Source organism: Carassius auratus, chromosome 4, assembly GCF_003368295.1.
Source record: "Carassius auratus strain Wakin chromosome 4, ASM336829v1, whole genome shotgun sequence".
NCBI lineage: Eukaryota > Metazoa > Chordata > Actinopteri > Cypriniformes > Cyprinidae > Carassius > Carassius auratus.
In genome coordinates, this window is record NC_039246.1 from 5206259 (window position 1) to 5225267 (window position 19009).

The 19009-nt window shown below is 37.0% G+C and overlaps 1 protein-coding gene across 3 annotated transcripts in view; it reads right to left on the reverse strand.

Annotated features, from left to right (window-relative positions):
• Positions 1–566: 566 nt before the first annotated feature.
• The window catches only part of LOC113066181 (gastrula zinc finger protein XlCGF57.1), a 33843-nt gene continuing 15400 nt past the window's right edge, over positions 567–19009 (reverse strand). The window contains exons 1-3 of one of the 3 annotated variants that reach the window (XM_026237920.1): positions 18781–18843; positions 17747–18157; positions 567–2834 (exon numbers count right to left, since the gene is read on the reverse strand). In XM_026237920.1, coding sequence (XP_026093705.1) covers positions 1600–2834; positions 17747–18098 — 1587 coding nt within the window. In that variant the 5' untranslated portion in view covers positions 18099–18157; positions 18781–18843 and the 3' untranslated portion in view covers positions 567–1599. Of the gene's footprint in view, positions 2835–17746; positions 18158–18780; positions 18844–19009 lie in introns of those variants that run through there. The other 2 variants (XM_026237932.1, XM_026237939.1) reach the window with 2 other exon arrangements.

The following is a 19009-nucleotide window of genomic DNA, read 5'->3' on the forward strand; positions in this document are numbered from 1 at the left end:
TACCCACTCGGTTCTCTGGAGCAGCCGAGAGCACGCAGTTTGTAGAATATTACCTCAGTAAATATCAGGTCTTAAAGTAAAGTGATATTTATTTTAGTTAAGTACAAAAAGTATATATATTTTTTTTATCTTAAACCTACTTAAGTATTGAAAGTAAAAGTGCAAGTAAATGCAAAATGGAGAGGCAAATACATTGATAAAAAATGTCTTTAAAAAAACACTTTTTATCCATGTTGTACTTTTGAATGGAATAAGAAGCACTACATCTGTACTTAAGTGTTTTTAATACCAACATACAAAACATTTCTGGAATCTGCATCTGAAAAAGCATTTAGGTGTATTTACAGTTTATGTATCTCGGAGGGGACGTGGATGCCAGCAGTCTCCACTTTCGCCAGGAATATAGACATTTCCATGACTTTGAAACCTGCAGCGCTCCTATTTAAGATAAAGTGCACTTAATGCATGGAGGTGCCAGCAGGATCAAATGCTTTTTTTTATTACATTGGAAACACCTTAAAATACACCATTTTTGCTCATACAGATAAGACTAATACATAATTCAATACAGTAAAGGATCTACTTTTATTTGAGTGCACTTTTGCTTTTGTAAAATAAAATACATTTAAAAAACAAACAACAACAAAAAACATACAATATGTACTTTCTGTCATCTCACAAAAATGAACCAAACCTCAGTGAATAATAGCATCATACATAACAAATATATTGTTACAGCCAGAGTTATTTACTTGTTTATTTGTGTGCATCTCTTTCATTGATCCAGTTCTCTCTTTCTTAATAGGCTCCGCCCCTGCACACCTGCAGCCGGTTTAGTAACTAGGCTGGATAGCCTATATAACATCAGAGTGAAGAGAGAAGAGCACGTAACTTCCACAGCGGCATGATCGTTGTGATCCTGTGTTTTAGCTCTGTGAAGAGCCTGACATACACTGGGGGAGAAGGACTTGCGATGACTGACGAGGAGTCCTGTGAGCATCATGATGTTTCTGCCAGCTGCTGCTCAGCTGTGTTTGAATGTTGTTTGGTTCTATGTTGCGTTAGTCTATGTCTGTCTATCTCTGTCCTTGATCAGTAGCCTGCTGATACGTGAGTTTTGATCCAATAATAAACAATTGGGCAAGTGAGCTGACCCGGAAGACTTTTGCTGTGTTTTATTTCTTCCTTGGGAGATAGGAAGTTTTTTTGATGCTTGAGTTAGTAGTGGTTTAAATTAGTTAGCTCACCAGTCCTTATTTAGGATTTGTTTAAATACACTTTTTGTTGTTTTATATTAATTCACTTGTATAATAAATCTTTAACTTTTTGCCCCGGCCAATGTGGTGTTTGTTGCCTTTCAGAATGACTTTCTTATGTTGGTCCCTAAACAGGGTTGTAACATAAATTGGGGGCTCGTCCGGGATAAACTGATTCTGAAAATATATAGACCTAAACCCGCGACACATCGGCCACTACATTCTCAGATCCTTTCTTGTAATGGATCTCTACGTTATATGGTTGCACAATTGCCCATCGCATCAGACGTTGATTGTGATCATACATCTCACTCAAGATAATTAACAGATTGTGGTTCCACGTTTAGAGCGTGATAGGTTTCTCTCCAATGTGAACTCTTATGTGGTTGTTAAGGGATACTTTTCTTTTGAAACTTTTTCCACATTGTTTGCAGGTGAAAGGTTTCTCTCCAGTGTGAACTCTTATGTGGTTGTTAAGGGTTCCTTTTCTGTTGAATCTTTTCCCACACTGTTGGCAGGTGAAAGGTTTCTCTCCAGTATGAATCCTCTTGTGGTCAGTGAGGTGTTGTTTACATGTAAAACTTTTTCCACATTGGGGACATGTGTAAGGTTTCTCTCCACTGTGACTTATCATGTGGTATTTAAGGATTGGTTTTCGAATGAAGCTCTTTCCACACAGTTTGCAGGTAAAAGGTTTCTCTCCAGAGTGAATCCTCATGTGGTCAATCAGGTTTGGTTTAAATGCAAAACTTTTTCCACATTGAGAACATGTATTAGGTTTCTTTCCAGTGTGAAGTTTTATGTGGTTGTTAAGGGTTCCTTTTCTGTTGAATCTTTTCCCACACTGTTGGCAGGTGAAAGGTTTCTCTCCAGTATGAATCCTCTTGTGGTCAGTGAGGTGTTGTTTAATTGTAAAACTTTTTCCACATTGGGAACATGTGTAAGGTTTCTCTCCACTGTGACTTATCATGTGGTATTTAAGGATTGGTTTTCGAATGAAGCTCTTTCCACACAGTTTGCAGGTAAAAGGTTTCTCTCCAGAGTGAATCCTCATGTGGTCAATGAGGTTTGGTTTATATGCAAAACTTTTTCCACATTGAGAACATGTATTAGGTTTCTTTCCAGTGTGAAGTTTTATGTGGTTGTTAAGGGTTCCTTTTCTGTTGAAACTTTTTCCACACTGTTGGCAGGTGAAAGGTTTCTCTCCAGTGTGAATTCTCATGTGGTCAGTGAGGTGTTGTTTATATGTAAAACTTTTTCCACATTGAGAACATGTATTAGGTTTCTCTCCAGTATGAATTATCATGTGTCTTTTAAGGTTTGTTTTATTAATGAAACTCTTTCCACACTGTTGGCAGGTGAAAGGCTTTTCTCCAGTGTGAACTTCCATGTTGACTTCAAGATTTTCTTTTCTGTTGAAACTTTTCCCACACTGTTGGAAGGAGAAATAACTTCTATTCGCTGTGTTTTGAGCTCTATTTTGTGTCTTTTCAGTATGTGAGAAATTATATTTCTCATGCTGAACATTGTCTTCCTTTTCATCGAGTTCTTGATTCTCCACTTTCAGTGTCATCAGGTCTAATGCAAAAAAGACAAATCCAGTTAAATTTTTTTTTTAAATGGCACAAAGAACAAACATCAAATCCAGTTTAATTTTTTTTTTTTTTAATGGCACAAAGAACAAACATCAAAACCAACAATATATAGATCTTATACACACTAAGCTACAAAAGGAGGTGTTACTTTAACATTTCTTCCAATTATTTGAAGTGTTGATTAAAAAAAGAGCCAAGTTTGTTTGTGTAATCTTTGTTGTGTATGTTTATATAATGGGTCATCTGATCTCAACACTCAACACACTTTTCCTCCCTAACTCCTAAATAAAGAATGCAAGACACTGATTTTGGTTACAAATCTTGTGTAGAATGTAACTAGAGACTTTCTATATGCTACGCAAGGATGTATCTGGCCAAGCTACGGGTGACTATTGGAAGCCCTTCTAAAGTCTTCTGAGATGGTGGCTGCATTTTCACAGTATTTGGACAAAATGCATTGAGCTCCAATACCTGATCTTCTTGCGAGTTATGGTATAACTATAACTAGATGGTAAAACTGCATCTTGGTAGCAAAGCAACGGCATTGTTTTGTAGTGTACAGTGTCACAAACAGAATGAGATGATGTACAAAAAAAGTGAAAGAAAAGCAGAAGATTATTTATTTGAATTATGGTGCTCTCTCGTCCCTGTATCTGCATGATGACCATCTGTTTGGGTGCAAATCAGCTCGCTATGACGGTAATCACGGCTATCAATTTGCACTCCAACAAATGGTAATCATGCAGATACAGTTACATTTAACATAAAACACTCACACATATATGAACACTTTTGAAAAATGACGATTGTTAAGTTCCACCTCCATCAGATGATAGCTGCATCATAGAGTGCATCACGAGCTGTCACAAGAGAGCGCCAGAATTCAAATAAATAATCTTCTTCCTTTCTTTCACTTTTTTTGGATTTATCATCTTATTCTGTTTGTGACACTATGCTACAAAACCATGCCGTTTTTTTATTACCAAGATGCAGTTTCTGAGTGAGACACAAACAATACTGTCCCTGAAGAAATTAAATGTAAGCAAAGGAATTATGATCCATATTACAACGTTATTGCTTTGTTGGACTAAACATGCTCCATGAGATTTTGTTCAGTGGACCCTTAACTTTCTAACTAAACCAGGATTTACAGCTGTGGATGTGTTTATGGCTCGTTATTACGACGAATCTGTTATGTACTGTGTTTTAATTTTTCGTGTTTTGACGTGCTTACACAAAATTTACAAATAGAGTCTTTATAAGCTTTCTTTTGGAAAACAGCGATCTATCGTCAGTGCTTGAGGCTTAGATTTTTATAATGATATATAGTTTGTCAAGATTAAATGTCCCGTTTCATTTAATCTATTCTTAATTATTGACACATGCAAACACGGGGAGCTCAGGATGCCAGTGTCGGGGTACAGGCTAATGCTGTGTTCACACCAAACGCGAATAGAATGTCTTGCACGAATGATTTCAATGTTAAGTCAATGCAAAGGTACATGCAGATACAGTTACATTTAACATAAAACACTCACACATATATGAACACTTTTGAAAAATGAAAAAAATAAAGAAAAAGACGATTGTTAAGTTCCACCTCCATCACATGATAGCTGCATCATAGAGTGCATCACGAGCCGTCACAAGAGAGCGCCAGAATTCAAGGAGGTCTCGCGGGGCGAATGGGATGTTAAGCGCGGCGCGGAAGACGCGAATTCGCCTCATTTGCGCAAAACGCGCGTTAAGCGCGAATGGTGCTTTTTGTGCATTTAGCGTTTGACGCGAATTTGCGTCTTCTGCCAGAGTTGAAAAATTTTAACTTTGGCATCTATACGCGCAGCGTTAACCAATCAGGAGCCTGCTAGGAGTCACTCATTTAACAGTATGTTCCTGCTGCCTCCGGTTGTGCAGGAATACCCTTCTCCACTCATTCAACAAGGAGGAACGACTGATGTTGTCAGTGAGCAGTCAACCGGAGCTATATGACAAAATAAACAGGAATAAAAAGGACCTATTTATATATATATATAAAACATATTAATAGATAAATTGAATAAAGGCCAAAGATAAGAAACGTTTCATTTTACCCCAAACAAATTATATTTTATCTTGAACCACTTAAGAGACATCAGAGCCAGCGGCAAATGTCAGAAGATCTAGCCGAGGTGAGGCTGCTCTCGGTGGATACATGATGACGGAGCTCCCGCTGATCGCATGGAGCTCATCTCCGAGATCGGCGAAACACATTTTTTTAAATAGACGCTGTCATTATAAATAAACTTCATATTTGAGTTTAAAACAACTACAATCTCGCCTGAAATACTTTTAAAACTACATTTCATGACACAATAACAGTAATATTTTGAAAATTATCCGAATAAAATTAGCGGTAGAAAATGCTGCGTGAACTCAGCTGGCCGAAGCCCCCCCCATGACACGAATTCGCGTCTGTTGTGAAGTTAATTCCACGCGTGAATGAAGCGAATGATCTCAAAATGGTCAAGCGGCAAACTAGGCGCGGTAGACGTGAATTTGACGCTCTATTCGCATTTGGTGTGAACACAGCATTAGAGGTTAAATTAATAAAAAAATTAAAGGCAGTTTAAACAATGCACAGTGTGCATTGCACAAACATTACATTTAATGTAATTCCTCCATGAAAAAACATTTTCTATTAGAATTTTTTTTTCATTTGAAAGTAGACATTTCACTGTCTAAAGATGCATTTGTCATACACTGAGTTTTGAAGTTTCTCGCACAAGTTAACATGACCGAGATGGCAGAAACCACCAGAGATGTTCACAAGTCTCTGAGCTAGAGTCCAAGTCAAGTCTCAAGTCTCTGAGCTAGAGTCCAAGTCAAGTCTCAAGTCTCTTTATTATATTAAGTCTCTGGTTATAATAAATGTTGCATCACGTACAGCGACCCATCCAAGCTGCTTAGAACACTGCATAGCTATATATAAGGAATTCAAAGCATGTAATATGTTATTATGACAACTCTATTTATTAGCATACAATATCAACTACCAACAAAACACCAAGAATGCTTTACTTTTAAGTTAATATCTGTATTTTGCATTTATGGATTCAGTAATGGCCTTCTGTCTGTCCTGGTTGTATAGCTGCACACCTCTTGTCTGGCTTAAGAATGAACAAAGCTACGCTGACTTATGTTATTCATACAATACCTATTCACAAATAAACATCAAAAACAAAGCCGGCTGCAGTGAATTTCTGTGCAAAACAGCTTTTACTACAAACACTTCCACACAAGAACATTGTTATCACACAAGAACATTTTGATAGAGAACCAAAAATATTTAAAATAGATAAAATGAGAATAAATAAAATGGAAATGTCTACATACTATTACTACTGTAAACTTTGCAAATAGGACATCAGCCCCTTCAAGTCAATGAACAATAACAAAGTGGGCTGCAATGAATATCTGCAAAACGTCATGGCTCCGCTCCTACCCAATGACAGAGGCACGCAGGTTTTTTTCCACTGGAGTACTCACGTGAAGGATGCGTGCACAACTAATAACTAATATCATCACGCTATAAAGGGTTGGCCTGCGCTGGGTGCGCCCCTCCCCCTATAACTGTTCTGTCTCGCGGAGGAGCTCATTTGTGTGCATCTGTATGAAACACGCGCTCTGAAACACGCATAGGAAAAAAGAGCGACAGAAAGAACGGCTCCCCTCCAGCCGTGACTCGGCTCCCATCGTTCATGTTTATGAGCCGTTCAAAAGAATCGGTTCGTTCGCGAACGTCACAACTCTAACAGCGAGCTCATCTGACGTTTACTAAAAATTAACATTGTTCACGAGTCCCGGAGCTCGAGTCCGAGTCGAGTCTGAAGTCTTTCGAGGACGAGTCTCAAGTCGAGTCTGAAGTCACTGTTTGTGCGACTTAAGTCGCACTCGAGTCCGAGTCTCAAACTCGAGTCCCCATCTCTGGAAACCACATATGCTGTTTGCTTTAATTAATTAACAGAAGCACGTCATTTTGTTTTTATTCTGAGTGCATAAAAATAAACGTAGAGTCTTTACAGATTCGAAAGATGTAGAGCAAGTGAGCACACTGGCACTTCCATCTGTCCCTCAGTGAGCGAGCTGCTGTTCAGCTTCCACACACACACACACAAATAGCGCACATTTCTATAGGTTAACGTTAGATTGATCGGCCATGTGAAGTTGTTACTACATGCATCTTTCAGATGAAAAGCTATATTTTGCTGAATAATAGGTGGGCTTTTGGAGGTCCTGCCTGATGTACTGTATAACCACATAGACCAGTTGTTAACAATCTGTCCGTCACGGACTGCGTACCTCAGTCACTTCAACTCTGCAGCCTCAGTTGGACCCACATGTGGGTCAAATATTACCTCATAATTATGTTAAAAAAAATTCAAGCTGTGGAGCACAAAACCAGACATATGCTATCTTTTAAAAGCTCAGAATCCCAAATTTCATTAAAGGTCTGAATTTGACACCCGTACAAATTGGGTAATAAACCTAACATATACTTAGCCCACTTAACAAAATCAAAATTGGATTCATAATTTTTTACTTTTATAGTCGAACTTAAGGGAGTGCAATCTTTTAATTTTTATATATTTATAACAATATAATATAATATAACATATATTCTTATAGTTTAAATTTATATTCTTAAAATTTAATTCAATATTTATGTTACAGCTTAATTTACAGAAAAATTTGGCCTTGGAGAATACTTTATAAAGTGGGTGCTGATTCTCTTTATGGACAGCACTGCCCCCTCTGCAATAACAATAGAGCCATTTGATCAGATGATAAGAGAGAAATCTTCCAGAAATTATAGACCTTATTCAGGAGTTTGGGCAATTCTCTGTCTACAAGAAAAAAAAAATCAGTTGCCCTGTTTTTAGGTAATAATATAAATGCTCTGATGATGGTTTTTATTATTTGGGTTATCATGTAACTCCTACTTTTAAGCAATTGTACAGGTGCTGGTCATATAATTAGAATATCATCAAAAAGTTTATATATTTCACTAATTCTATTTAAAAAGTGAAATTGGTATATTATATTAATTCATTACACAGACTGATATATTTCAAATGTTTATTTATTTTTATTTTGATGATTACAACTGATAACTAAGGAAAATTTAGTTTTAATATTACTGAAGACCAATACAAAGAAAGGATTTTTAGAAATCCAAATGAAAAGTATGAGCATGTACAGCACTCAATACTTAGTTGGGGCTCCTTTTGCCTGAATTACTGCAGCAATGCGGCGTGGGATGGAGTCGATACGTCTGTGGCACTGCTCAGGTGTTATGAGAGTCCAGGTTGCTCTGATAGTGGCCTTCAGCTCTTCTGCATTGTTGGGTCTGGCATATCACATCTTCCTCTTCAAAATACCCCATAGATTTTCTATGTGGTTAAGGACAGGCAGGTTTGCTGGCCAACTCATAACAGGGATACCATGGTCCTTAAACCAGGTACTGGTAGCTTTGGCACTGTGTGCAGGTGCCAAGTCCTGTTGGAAAATGAAATCTGCATCTCCATAAAGTTGGTCAGCAGCAGGAAGCATGAAGTGATCTAAAACTTCCTGCTATACGGCAGTGTTGACCTTTGACCTCAGAAAACACAGTGGACCAACACCAGCAGATGACATTGCACCGCAAACCATCACTGACTGTGGAAACTTTACACTGGAAATCAAGAAACATGGATTGTGTGCCTCTGCTCTCTTCCTCCAGACTCTGGGACCCTGATTTCCAAAGGAAATGCTAAATTTACTTTCATCAAAGAACATAACTTAGCTAGTCCTTAGTAGTTAGTTATTATCATTATAATTAAAAGAAATAAACATTTGAAATATATCAGTCTGTTTAATTAATAAATATAATATACAAGTTTCACTTTTTCAATGGAATTAGTGAAATCAACTTTTTGATGGCATTCTAATTACAGGTCCTTCTCAAGGAATTAGCATATTGTGATAAAAGTTCATTATTTTCCATAATGTAATGATAAAAATTAAACTTCGTATATTTTAGATTCAATGCACACTACCTGAAATATTTCAGGTCTTTTATTGTTTTAATACTGATGATTTTGGCATACAGCTCATGAAAACCCAAATTCCTATCTCAAAAATGAGTGAAATGAGACGCGCTTTTTCTGTTATTACTATGAGGATGAGCTTTACTCTCTAAAATATAGTTAGAAAAATATTACGATATCACACAGCTGAGGGAAAATTTCTCTGCCAGATTTGATGACTTTGCCATTTCCAGGGATGTCATTGATTTTGTGCTTGACCCGTTCACTATCAGCCCAGGTGGAGAATTCTCCGCTAATGTGAGGAAGGTGATGCCCCTGGACGAGGCGGCTATTTAAAGTGAACTGATTGACATCCAGGCCGCTGGTGACATGAAGGCAGCTCTCAGTGGTTCGGAAAGCTTGAGCGCCTTTTGGGTGGCTTGTCCCCCTGAGTATAAAACAATGAAGACATTGACCATGTATGTGTTCACCATGTTCAGATCAACATGCACCTGTGAAGCTGCGTTCTCATAAAAAAAAACTCATGAGAGGAACCGACTGTCAAACCAGACTTTGGAGGACTGCTTGCGTATAAGCCTGGCAGCTGTCAAGCCGGATTTCTAAAAGATGGTGTCGGAGGGGAAATGTAACTTCTCCTATTAAGCAAACGTAGGTATTTTAGTCTGAGATTTTCTTTGTTTTACTTTATTTGTGTGTAAATAGTAACATTTCTAATAACTGAGGCCTGTCGCTTTTATTTGTCATTAGAACTATTTGCTGATGTGCAAGGCTTGCAATTACCATCTTCTTCTATGTTATGTTGATGGTTGTTATTGAGACACCGCAATTGTGCGTAAATCCCAGGCAAAGAAAATTTTGACATTTGTGAAAAAATTTGCACGTGAAACAACAAAATATGTTCAATGAGATCAACGCGTTTATCGTCATTCTTGACTGAAGGCAGGCTGTGGCACAAGCTACTTTTCAGAAAGTTTTTTTTCCGTTAGATTTAAAAATAATTAAATATGGAACGGACCCGAATAATTGAATATTGATTCGGAGGGTTGGTATTAGATTTGAAAATTTGGCATTTGAATATTCGTGGGAACCCCCGCAAAACTGTTTCCCCCCTCAGGCCAGTGACACACTGGCTGCGTGAGCAGCTCAGTGACGTGTCCGTTTTTATTTCGGCTCCCATATTTAAAAGGTTGGATTTTACACATTGAGACATGCGTCTCAGGCGCGCTCGAGCCACGCAGAAAACGCGTGCATGCTAGAAATAGAACGCGTGTTCCAGCAACGGGAGTGTTCTCTGGCTAGAGCACAGAACAGCCAAGTTTGTATGGACCGAAGAGCATGTCTGAGCTTGTGTTTTGTTGCTTTGACATTGTGGAAAATAGAATAATAGAAACAAAATGTATTAACATTTTTACCCGTTATTATCAATCTAAATTCATCTCGTTTTTAATTTAACTTAATTTCATTTTGTATTTATTTAAATTTCAATTTGTCTTTATTTAATTTTCGTTTATCTTCATTTAAATTTTGTTTTTTCTTTATTAAAATTTTGTTTTTTCTTTATTTAAATCTTGCCCTTACTATGTGTGTGCGTTTTATATCACTAGTGCAGTGTCCGTTCTTGGAGCATAAGCCCTGCTTCCCCCTCGTGCTATTCTGACTGTAGTTTACTAAAAGTTTGTTAATTCTGAATGTGTCGCGTCTGGCGTGTCCATCTATATTGCACCAAATGCGACACTGCACTCCCTTGTGAAGTCGATTGGATGAACGGTTCAAAAAATAATAAAAATGCAAACGGACATACAGACACATTCCTGCCTTTATTAGAGAGAAAAATATGTTCAGCCCCTCTCTTCGAAGCTTAGAATAGTCGATATCCGTTACTACCAAAGCTCAAAAAATGGTATACGGACCAGACCTAAACTTTTTCCTCTTACAAGGCTATTCCTGAATTCATTATTATTCTGGGGGCCGGATGGAAATCTCTGGTGGGCCGGATTTGGCCGCCAGTTGACGTTGACGATTTTTTAAAAAAAATCTTTAAGCTGTGGAGCACAAAACCAGACATATGCTATCTTTTAAAAGCTCAGAATCCCAAATTTCATTAAAAAAGCCCATCACTTTTGAATTTATGTTACATGGAAGAACATTATAAGGTCTGAATTTGACACCCGTACAAATTGGGTAATAAACCTAATATATACTTAGCCCACTTAACAAAATCAAAATTGGATTCATAATTTTTTACTTTTATAGTCGAACTTAAGGGAGTGCCATCTTTTAATTTTTATATATTTATAACAATATTATATAATATAACATATATTCTTATAGTTTAAATATAATAAAAAAATTTAATTCAATATTTATGTTACAGCTTAATTTACAGAAAAATTTGGCCTTGGAGAATACTTTATAAAATGGGTGCTGATTCTCTTTATGGACAGCACTGCCCCCTCTGCAATAGCAATAGAGCCATTTGATCAGATGATAAGACAGAAATCTTCCAGAAATTATAGACCTTATTCAGGAGTTTGGGCAATTCTCTGTCTACAAGAAAAAAAAAAATCAGTTGCCCTGTTTTTAGGTAATAATATAAATGCTCTGATGATGGTTTTTATTATTTGGGTTATCATGTAACTCCTACTTTTAAGCAATTGTACAGGTGCTGGTCATATAATTAGAATATCATCAAAAAGTTTATATATTTCACTAATTCTATTTAAAAAGTGAAATTGGTATATTATATTAATTCATTACACAGACTGATATATTTCAAATGTTTATTTATTTTTATTTTGATGATTACAACTGATAACTAAGGAAAATTTAGTTTTAATATTACTTAAGACCAATACAAAGAAAGGATTTTTAGAAATCCAAATGAAAAGTATGAGCATGTACAGCACTCAATACTTAGTTGGGGCTCCTTTTGCCTGAATTACTGCAGCAATGCGGCGTGGGATGGAGTCGATACGTCTGTGGCACTGCTCAGGTGTTATGAGAGCCCAGGTTGCTCTGATAGTGGCCTTCAGCTCTTCTGCATTGTTGGGTCTGGCATATCACATCTTCCTCTTCAAAATACCCTATAGATTTTCTATGTGGTTAAGGACAGGCAGGTTTGCTGGCCAACTCATAACAGGGATACCATGGTCCTTAAACCAGGTACTGGTAGCTTTGGCACTGTGTGCAGGTGCCAAGTCCTGTTGGAAAATGAAATCTGCATCTCCATAAAGTTGGTCAGCAGCAGGAAGCATGAAGTGATCTAAAACTTCCTGCTATACGGCAGTGTTGACCTTTGACCTCAGAAAACACAGTGGACCAACACCAGCAGATGACATTGCACCGCAAACCATCACTGACTGTGGAAACTTTACACTGGAAATCAAGAAACATGGATTGTGTGCCTCTCCTCTCTTCCTCCAGACTCTGGGACCCTGATTTCCAAAGGAAATGCTAAATTTACTTTCATCAAAGAACATAACTTAGCTAGTCCTTAGTAGTTAGTTATTATCATTATAATTAAAAGAAATAAACATTTGAAATATATCAGTCTGTGTAATTAATAAATATAATATACAAGTTTCACTTTTTCAATGGAATTAGTGAAATCAACTTTTTGATGGCATTCTAATTACAGGTCCTTCTCAAGGAATTAGCATATTGTGATAAAAGTTCATTATTTTCCATAATGTAATGATAAAAATTAAACTTCGTATATTTTAGATTCAATGCACACTACCTGAAATATTTCAGGTCTTTTATTGTTTTAATACTGATGATTTTGGCATACAGCTCATGAAAACCCAAATTCCTATCTAAAAAATGAGTGAAATGAGACGCGCTTTTTCTGTTATTACTATGAGGATGAGCTTTACTCTCTAAAATATAGTTAGAAAAATATTATGATATCACACAGCTGAGGGAAAATTTCTCTGCCAGATTTGATGACTTTGCCATTTCCAGGGATGTCATTGATTTTGTGCTTGACCCGTTCACTATCAGCCCAGGTGGAGAATTCTCCGCTAATGTGAGGAAGGTGATGCCCCTGGACGAGGCGGCTATTTAAAGTGAACTGATTGACATCCAGGCCGCTGGTGACATGAAGGCAGCTCTCAGTGGTTCGGAAAGCTTGAGCGCCTTTTGGGTGGCTTGTCCCCCTGAGTACAAAACAATGAAGACATTGACCATGTATGTGTTCACCATGTTCAGATCAACATGCACCTGTGAAGCTGCGTTCTCATAAAAAAAAACTCATGAGAGGAACCGACTGTCAAACCAGACTTTGGAGGACTGCTTGCGTATAAGCCTGACAGCTGTCAAGCCGGATTTCAAAAAGATGGTGTCGGAGGGGAAATGTAACTTCTCCTATTAAGCAAACGTAGGTATTTTAGTCTGAGATTTTCTTTGTTTTACTTTATTTGTGTGTAAATAGTAACATTTCTAATAACTGAGGCCTGTCGCTTTTATTTGTCATTAGAACTATTTGCTGATGTGCAAGGCTTGCAATTACCATCTTCTTCTCTGTCATGTTGATGGTTGTTATTGAGACACCGCAATTGTGCGTAAATCCCAGGCAAAGAAAATTTTGACATTTGTGAAAAAATTAGCACGTGAAACAACAAAATATGTTCAATGAGATCAACGCGTTTATCGTCATTCTTGACTGAAGGCAGGCTGTGGCACAAGCTACTTTTCAGAAAGCTTTTTTTTTCCGTTAGATTTAAAAATAATTAAATATGGGAAGGCTCCGAATAATCGAATATTCATTCGGAGGGTTGGTATTAGATTTGAAAATTTGGCATTTGAATATTCGTGGGATCCCCCGCAAAACTGTTTCCCCCCTCAGGCCAGTGACACACTGGCTGCGTGAGCAGCTCAGTGACGTGTCCGTTTTTATTTCGGCTCCCATATTTAACAGGTTAGAGTTTACACATTGAGACATGCGTCTCAGGCGCGCTCGAGCCACGCGGAAAACGCGTGCATGCTAGAAATAGAACGCGTGTTCCAGCAACGGGAGTGTTCTCTGGCTAGAGCACAGAACAGCCAAGTTTGTATGGACCGAAGAGCATGTCTGAGCTTGTGTTTTGTTGCTTTGACATTGTGGAAAATAGAATAATAGAAACAAAATGTATTAGCATTTTTACCCGTTATTATCAATCTAAATTCATCTTGTTTTTAGTTTAACTTAATTTCGTTTTGTATTTATTTAAATTTCAATTTGTCTTTATTTAATTTTCGTTTATCTTCATTTAAATTTTGTTTTTTCTTTATTTAAATTTTGTTTTTTCTTTATTTAAATCTTGCCCTTACTATGTGTGTGCGTTTTATATCACTAGTGCAGTGTCCGTTCTTGGAGCATAAGCCCTGCTTCCCCCTCGTGCTATTCTGACTGTAGTTTACTAAAAGTTTATTAATTCTGAATGTGTCGCGTCTGGCGTGTCCATCTATATTGCACCAAATGCGACACTGCACTCCCTTGTGAAGTCGATTGGATGAACGGTTCAAAAAATAATAAAAATGCAAACGGACATACAGACACATTCCTGCCTTTATTAGAGAGAAAAATATGTTCAGCCCCTCTCTCCGAAGCTTAGAATAGTCGATATTCGTTACTACCAAAGCTCAAAAAATGGTATACGGACCAGACCTAAACTTTTTCCTCTTACAAGGCTATTCCTGAATTCATTATTATTCTGGGGGCCGGATGGAAATCTCTGGCAGCTGATGTTCCCGCCTCTCTTTTCAGCAGAGTGCAGAGCTTCAAGAGTTCATGCTCGCGCACTGGTGTCACGGTTTAACTGGTGCTGACCATGTTACTGATCCTCACATTGCTTCCAAACACATTTTTGTGCTTCACTTCCACATTCATCTTCACGCTCATTCTGGTAGCACGTGAAGGCAGCGTTAGTGAAAACAGGCTAAAGCAATGGTAGCTTTAGCAACATTAGCCTTACAGAGAGCCAAGAAGCTTTTTGCAAAACAAAATATGACGCGTGATGCGTACTTTGTCTGGAATCTGGACATTTGTTTGCTTTTTACCAATATAGGCTGGTTGTTTTCACACACTATGGCGACACAACCTTACACTTAAGGGCGTTGTGTTAAATTATTCTTAAAAGGATAGTTCACCCTAAAATATAAATTCTGTCATCAATTACTCACCCTCATGTCGTTCCAAAACCTATATGAGTAGCTTTCTTATGTTGAACATAAAAGAAGATATTTTTAAAGGTCCTGTTCTTCGTGATCACGTTTTAAACTTCAGTTAGTGTGTAATGTTGTTGTTAGAGTATAACTAATGTCTGTAAAATTCTAAAGCTCAAAATTCAATGCCAAGCGAGATATTTTATTTAACAGAATTCGCCTACAACGAACGACCCATTTGGACTACAGCCCTCTAGTTCCTGCAGTAATGACGTCACTAAAACCTTTTTTTTGACTAACCTCCGCCCACATGAATTCACAAAAAGGGGGGCGTGGTCTTTGGTGCGCTCCGACGGAGAAGAGGAAGAGCTGTGTTTGTCGCCATGTCGTCGAAACGCTGTTATTTTCATCTCTGAGTCCAATCATCTTTGTTTGGGCTTCCCAGGGACACTGTACTTGGAGATCAATGGTTACAATTTACGTTTAACTCGATTCCCTAAAATTAAAACTAAAACTGTGCAGCACATTTTGCTGAGAATTGCTTCCTCAATCTCAATCAGTTTAATGCCGGATTCGCACAGAGATTATTCTTTAAAGATGGAGCAGTTCCCTCTTTGTCTGGAGAAGGCGTTGTTTATGGACCACAACCGGTAAGTGTATTTTATTATTTAAGTTGTTGCAATTAACAGTTTCTGTAACTTATTACACAAAGGGCAACGCTGTTTAGCTTTGTTAACTAGATGTTAGGGCTGTGCAAAAAAATCAATCCGATTTTCATGCGCATCTCGTCAGTAAAAACGCTGTGATTATATGTACATCTGCAGCAGTTTTCAAAACAAATCCTGCCCACTTGCTTCTAAAAACTATTCCAAAACTAGTCCAATCACATTTCCAATAGGGCAGTGTGCTGTAAGCTGCTGTTGAATAACAGCACAGGAACGGCTGGCCCAATCAGAACTCGTTACGTATTTCTGAAGGAGGCACTTTATAGAACAAGGAAGTCATCAGCCCATTTTTATGACAGTGAAAACAGCAGTATGAAGATAGATGAATTGTGTGAAAAATACAGTTTTTTTACACGTGAAACATGAACACATGTTATATTGCACACTGTAAACACAATCAAAGCTTCAAAAAAAGCACGAAAAACGGGAACTTTAAGATTGCTGGTTATCAAACTGTTGATGGTTCTCATTGACTTCCATAGTAGAAAAAAAAAATTATGGAAGTCAATGGCAACCACCAACTATTTAACAGCATCTTCAAAATATATTAACTTATGTTCAAAATAAGAAAGCATCTCATACAGGTTTGGAACGGCATGAGGGTGAGTAAATGATGACAACTATCCTTTTTAACCTCCTGAAACCCGAGAGATTGCCTGTTGTGCATTTTATAATTTTTCTTGCTATTTGGGATATGTAGGACCTAATAAGTATAATACCTAAAATTTGTTTTTGTACAGGAAGTAGTTTTCCCAGAAAAAAGATGTCCTCATGTGAGGACAGTGGGTCTATCATGATGTGAAATGCTGCAAAGCAGTTTCATTCACTTTGCAAGCACAGATGCACATTGCATGTCATGCATCGCACACAGGATTTCCCAGTGCAGCCTTGTGCTCTGCATTCATGCATTTCATTTATAAAGTTATGTTATGTCCTCGGCAGAGGACATCGGGACTCAATTTCTAAAAAAAAAATGAAAAGACATGAATGAAAATGCATAGGCAAAAACAATAGATTTTTTTAAATCACCAATAAATTTTTAATGTTCAAGATTTTATTTTATTTTTTTACCAAACTTTGTATAAAGATGATTCTCAACTATGGTATAACAGAATAATTCAGTATAACATTTTTCTTTCTGCAAAATGTGTGTAAAATTACCATTAATGGGTTTTCTAATTATATACAATGTATCTATAAACTAAATCTAATTTGCATATAAATGTGTTTTTGGGGCAACATGTAATGAAAAAAGAAGTGTAATAATGTGAGTAATAATTGTCAAGATTTTCATAATAATATATAATATTTCATAGAATATTGAAATATAATTTCTTTCTCTATTCATTTGTTATGTCTCCAAAAATGCGTCATAAGCATGCGTTTAGTCCCGGTGTCCTCATCTGAGGACATGTATGAAATCAATGTCCTGTTTAGTAACGGAAAGTCATATTTTGATTTGAAACCCCATAACATATTTCTGAGATGTTGATTTATGACACAGAATTTAAAAATTAGACAGATTTAAATGATAACTACAATATATTATAGAAATATTATCATATTTCTATAAGAGTGTCACTAAATTAATTTCAGACATTTTGATGACCAAGGAGAGGGAGTGGTCATGTGAAACATCCAATCATTTGGTATCTCTGAAAAGCCCTGAATGTGCTCTGTACAGGACATCCAGATCTAAAACTGTGGCATGAACAGACTCAGAGAAATTCACAAAAATATAATGTCCTCATATGAGGCCACAGGGTCTCAAGAGGCTATGGGTAATTTTAGGTGAAACATCATTAACCCCTAGGATTTCTCTTAAGCATCCCTTAAAACCCATGACCCATGCTTTAATTACCACACTCGTGAGATAATCCCAAATATCATTAATTTATTTAGAGCTGGACATTTTAATAAGGATCAAATGAGTGAGTTCAGATTTAAGAATGAAAACAAACCTGTTTGTTCCTCAGTATCTTCATGCTTCAGACTGAATACTTCTCCAATCTTCATGTCTTCACTCTCCTCTTTAATAAAATCCATCTTTGTTTGTTCGTCAGTATCTTCATGTTTGACTCTGAATGTTTCTTCAATCTTAATGTCTTCATTCTCCTCTTTAATAAACTCCATCAGTGTTTGATCCTCAGTATCTTCTTCATGTTTGACTCTGAATGTTTCTTCAATCTTAATGTCTTCATTCTCCTCTTTAATAAACTCCATCAGTGTTTGTTCCTCAGTATCTTCTTCATGTTTGACTCTGAATGCTTCTTCAATCTTTATGTCTTCACTCTCCTCTTTAATAAACTGCATCTTTATAACTGTGTCGTGTGGATCTCAGTTACTTCAGCAGGAGTTTTTCTTTCTTTGTCCTGTTTAAGATGAAAATAATTGACAGAAAGTGAATTATTTTCAAAATTCAATGCAGACTAAATCTCTGGGTGCATCTCAATCATCTCCTGAGTTCAGAGGTCATTGCACTGATGAGGGAGTCAATCAATCGGAGTGAGAGATTTAAAGGACTTAAAACACCTCATTAAAATACATATTTAAATGTAAGATCATATTTATGTATTCATTCGTATTTGGTATTCAATTATTTGTACATAAAATGAAATAGATTACTCTTTTAAAAATTGCAGCTGGTTTGTAAAAGTTGCATAACACAGTTTGTGTTTGTTCTCGTTTGTCTTTAGTGCGCGCTGACTCGAGCGATTCGAATCACTGAATCATTTAACAATTGATTCGTTTCAGATGATTCGGATTCTCAGTTTCTCTCTTTTCTTTGTCGTACTTTAACGATGTATTGATTCACGACATCGGGAGTGAAATGAGACGCGCTTTTTCTGTTATTTCTATGATGAGCTTAAAATCACTAAAATAACGTTAGAAAAACATTACGATATTTAAGATCGGTTCATTTACTTTATGTAGCTTGTAAACACATGTAAATTGACAGAACAGTTTGAACTGAATAAAAAACGTAAGCACAAACCTTTCTTCAGCCCAATCACAACAAAAGCAGGAGGGTGGCGCAGCTTTATGACGTCACACCGCCCGGCCAAAATAAAAGTCCCGTTTCTAATTCTTCTCTTGGTTAATGACGGATTGCAAACAACTGTACAACTTTTTCCTTCCGATCCCAGTACAATTTTCACCATTCTTTTCCCCATTAAAAACAAGGTGCTGTTCAGTCCAGTTTGATACACTCTTAATATTGTCAT